This window comes from Quercus suber, unplaced genomic scaffold, assembly GCF_002906115.3.
Source record: "Quercus suber isolate HL8 unplaced genomic scaffold, Cork oak 2.0 scaffold_478, whole genome shotgun sequence".
NCBI lineage: Eukaryota > Viridiplantae > Streptophyta > Magnoliopsida > Fagales > Fagaceae > Quercus > Quercus suber.
In genome coordinates, this window is record NW_027069929.1 from 143436 (window position 1) to 146210 (window position 2775).

Consider the following 2775-nt stretch of genomic DNA (forward strand, 5'->3'; position numbering starts at 1 on the left):
TAGCTATTGTGAACAAACTTTCAAGGGGTCTTATTCAAGGGTAAAGGCACACTTGTTAAAATTTTCTAAGTTTGGAATACAACCATGTGCCAAGGTTGGAGATGAGTATCAGAATGAAATGCTGAAATTAGAAGATGCGTATGAGGAATCTTCGCGTAGATTGAAGAAGCCTAGGCTAGTGTCTTTACCAACTGATTCTCCTACTAGTCCTAATTTGGGCAATAAGGAGAGTAGTATAGCTACAAGTCATCCATTTTTTCTGAAAAAAAAAAGGGACTGAGAATTCTCCTTTGGAGAGGGCTTTTAACAATCAATGTCGAGAGCAATTAGATTCTCTTATTGCTAGGACATTTTATTCTGCTGGTTTACCCTTTCACTTTGCTAAGAACCCATATTGGATTGAGATGATCAAATTTGCAGCTAATAATAATTTAGTGGGCTATGTTCCTCCAGGTTACAATAAATTAAGAACAACTCTGTTGCAAAAAGAGAGGGCACATATTGAGAAGTTGTTGAGGTCAATTAAAGACACTTGGAAAGAAAAGGGTTTAAGCATTGTAAGTGATGGGTGGACAGATGTACAAAAAAGGCCACTTATCAATTTTATGGCTACATCAGAGAAAGGGCCATTTTTTATCAAATCCATTGATGGTACCAAAGAGTACAAAGACAAGCATTTCATTGCTAACTTGTTTCTAAAGGTCATTGAAGAGGTTGGGCATGAACATGTTGTCCAAATTATTACTGATAATGCATATGTTATGAAGGCTGTAGGATCTATTGTTGAAGTTGAATATCCTCATATTTTTTGGTCACCTTGTGTTGTGCATACCCTCAATTTGGCCTTGAGGAATATATGTGCACCTAAGAACTCTTTGCGGAATGAGGTTGCATATAATGAATGTAATTGGATTGCACAAGTTTCAGATGAGGCAACTTTCATTTGTATTTTCATCACAAATCATTCTATGAGATTAGAAATTTTTAATTCAAATTCCCCTTTGAAGTTACTTGCTGTTGCTGAAACACGATTTGCTTCAATAATCATCATGCTTAAAAGATTGTTTCAAGTAAAACAAAATCTTCAAAATATGGTCATTAGTGAGGAATGGATGTCATATAGAGAAGATGATGTGGGAAAAGCTCAAACTGTGAGGGATTACGTTTTGAATGATTTGTGGTGGGACAAGGTTGCATATATTTTGAGATTCACAGGACCTATTTATGAGATGCTTCGAGTGGCTGACACGGATGCACCTATTCTCCATAAGGTGTATGAAATGTGGGATTCCATGATAGAAAACGTGAAGAAAGAAATATACCGGCATGAAGGCAAGGAAGACTATGAGGGTTCTCCATTCTATGATGTGGTACACAATATACTCATTGAACGGTGGACTAAAAATTGCACACCACTTCATTGCCTAGCCCACTCCTTGAATCCGAAGTAATTTTTCTATCTCTTTAATCTTTTCGTTTATATTCTTTAGGCATTTCCAAACAAATAAACTAAACTCATTAGTTGTACTTATTTATTTGCTTTTAACTAGGTATTATACTAATCAATGGATTGAGGAAGTTAGAGGCCGTGTTGCGCCACATAAGGATGCTGAAATTTCTGCGGAGAGAAACAAGTGCCTCAAAAGGTTCTTTCCTGATCCTGATGATAGGAAGAATGTTAATGTGGAGTTTGGTTTGTTTTCAGGAGTTAAGGCTTATGATGATGATAACATGGAGGATAGGTGGACCTACGATCCATTGCTTTGGTGGTCAACTTATGGGTCCAATTTACCTGTGCTTCAAACTTTAGCTCTAAAGCTTCTTGGACAGCCTTGCTCATCATCATGTGCTGAGAGGAATTGGAGTACATATGGCTTCATCCATTGTATGAGGAGGAATAGAGTTACTCCTAAACGTGCTGAAGATTTAGTGTTTGTTCATTCTAATCTTTGACTTCTTTCAAGGAGAAGGCCCGAGTACACTATAGGAGAATCTAAGAAGTGGGACATTGGTGGAGATAATTGGGGTGAACCATTTGGAGGACCTGGGTTGCTTGAGATTGCTTATCTCACACTAGATGAGCCAGAGATGGAGACAAGTATTGCTGAGGATGATAATTATGTTGATGATGATGATTTTGTTGTTCTGTGACAATCTTGAAAGTTTAAACTTGTTATCCTTTTATGTTTTTAGTTTGACATTGAACTTTTTATCATTTTATGTTTTTAGTTTGACGCTGAACTTGTTATCCTTTTATGTTTTTAGTTTGATGTTGAACTTGTTATCATTTTATGGTTTGTACTCTAAATATTTTATGTGTATTATTGTACTACTTTGGGTGTTAGTTTACTTATTTGTAGTTTTTACATAATTTAAATTCTAGACATAAACGTATTTTATGTCTAAAAATATTAAAAAATATGCCTAAATATAAAATTTAATTAATTATTTAACCGCCGGTAACCGTTGTGTCCCTGTCGTGTCGTGTCTTTATTTTTCAAAAATTGCCGTATCCCCGTGTCTGTATCCGTGTCAATGTCCGTGCAACATAGGTTCTAATGCCTTACTAAATTACCAATTGTCCCAAAAGTTTAAGCTGTTAGGATATGGTAAATTTAATCATTTAATCACACAATTCTAACAGTAAAAAATAAAAAATAAATTACGATTCATTATTGGGCAATCATATAGGTTAAACATTTGCATTTTATAATCATGGCTGCTCTTTAAATTCTGAAAAAAATACAGTTTGATGGGGGACCTCAGGTTAAGCTG

At 35.4% G+C, this 2775-nt stretch overlaps 1 protein-coding gene across 1 annotated transcript; it reads left to right on the forward strand.

The window, feature by feature from the left end:
• Window positions 1-243: 243 nt before the first annotated feature.
• LOC112010047 (uncharacterized) lies at window positions 244-2224 on the forward strand. The gene is made up of 2 exons (XM_065762879.1): window positions 244-1447; window positions 1551-2224. Exons 1-2 carry the CDS (start codon window positions 405-407, stop codon window positions 1951-1953), a joined length of 1446 nt encoding a protein of 481 aa, XP_065618951.1. The 5' UTR covers window positions 244-404; the 3' UTR covers window positions 1954-2224.
• The last annotated feature ends 551 nt before the right edge of the window (window positions 2225-2775 follow it).

Bases quoted from the DNA above. Each gene is read 5' to 3' on its own strand.
- LOC112010047 (XM_065762879.1), top strand. From the start codon at position 405: ATGATCAAATTTGCAGCTAATAATAATTTAGTGGGCTATGTTCCTCCA. The intron at 1,448-1,550 runs GTAATTTTTCTA...GCTTTTAACTAG, and splicing joins GCCCACTCCTTGAATCCGAA to GTATTATACTAATCAATGGA.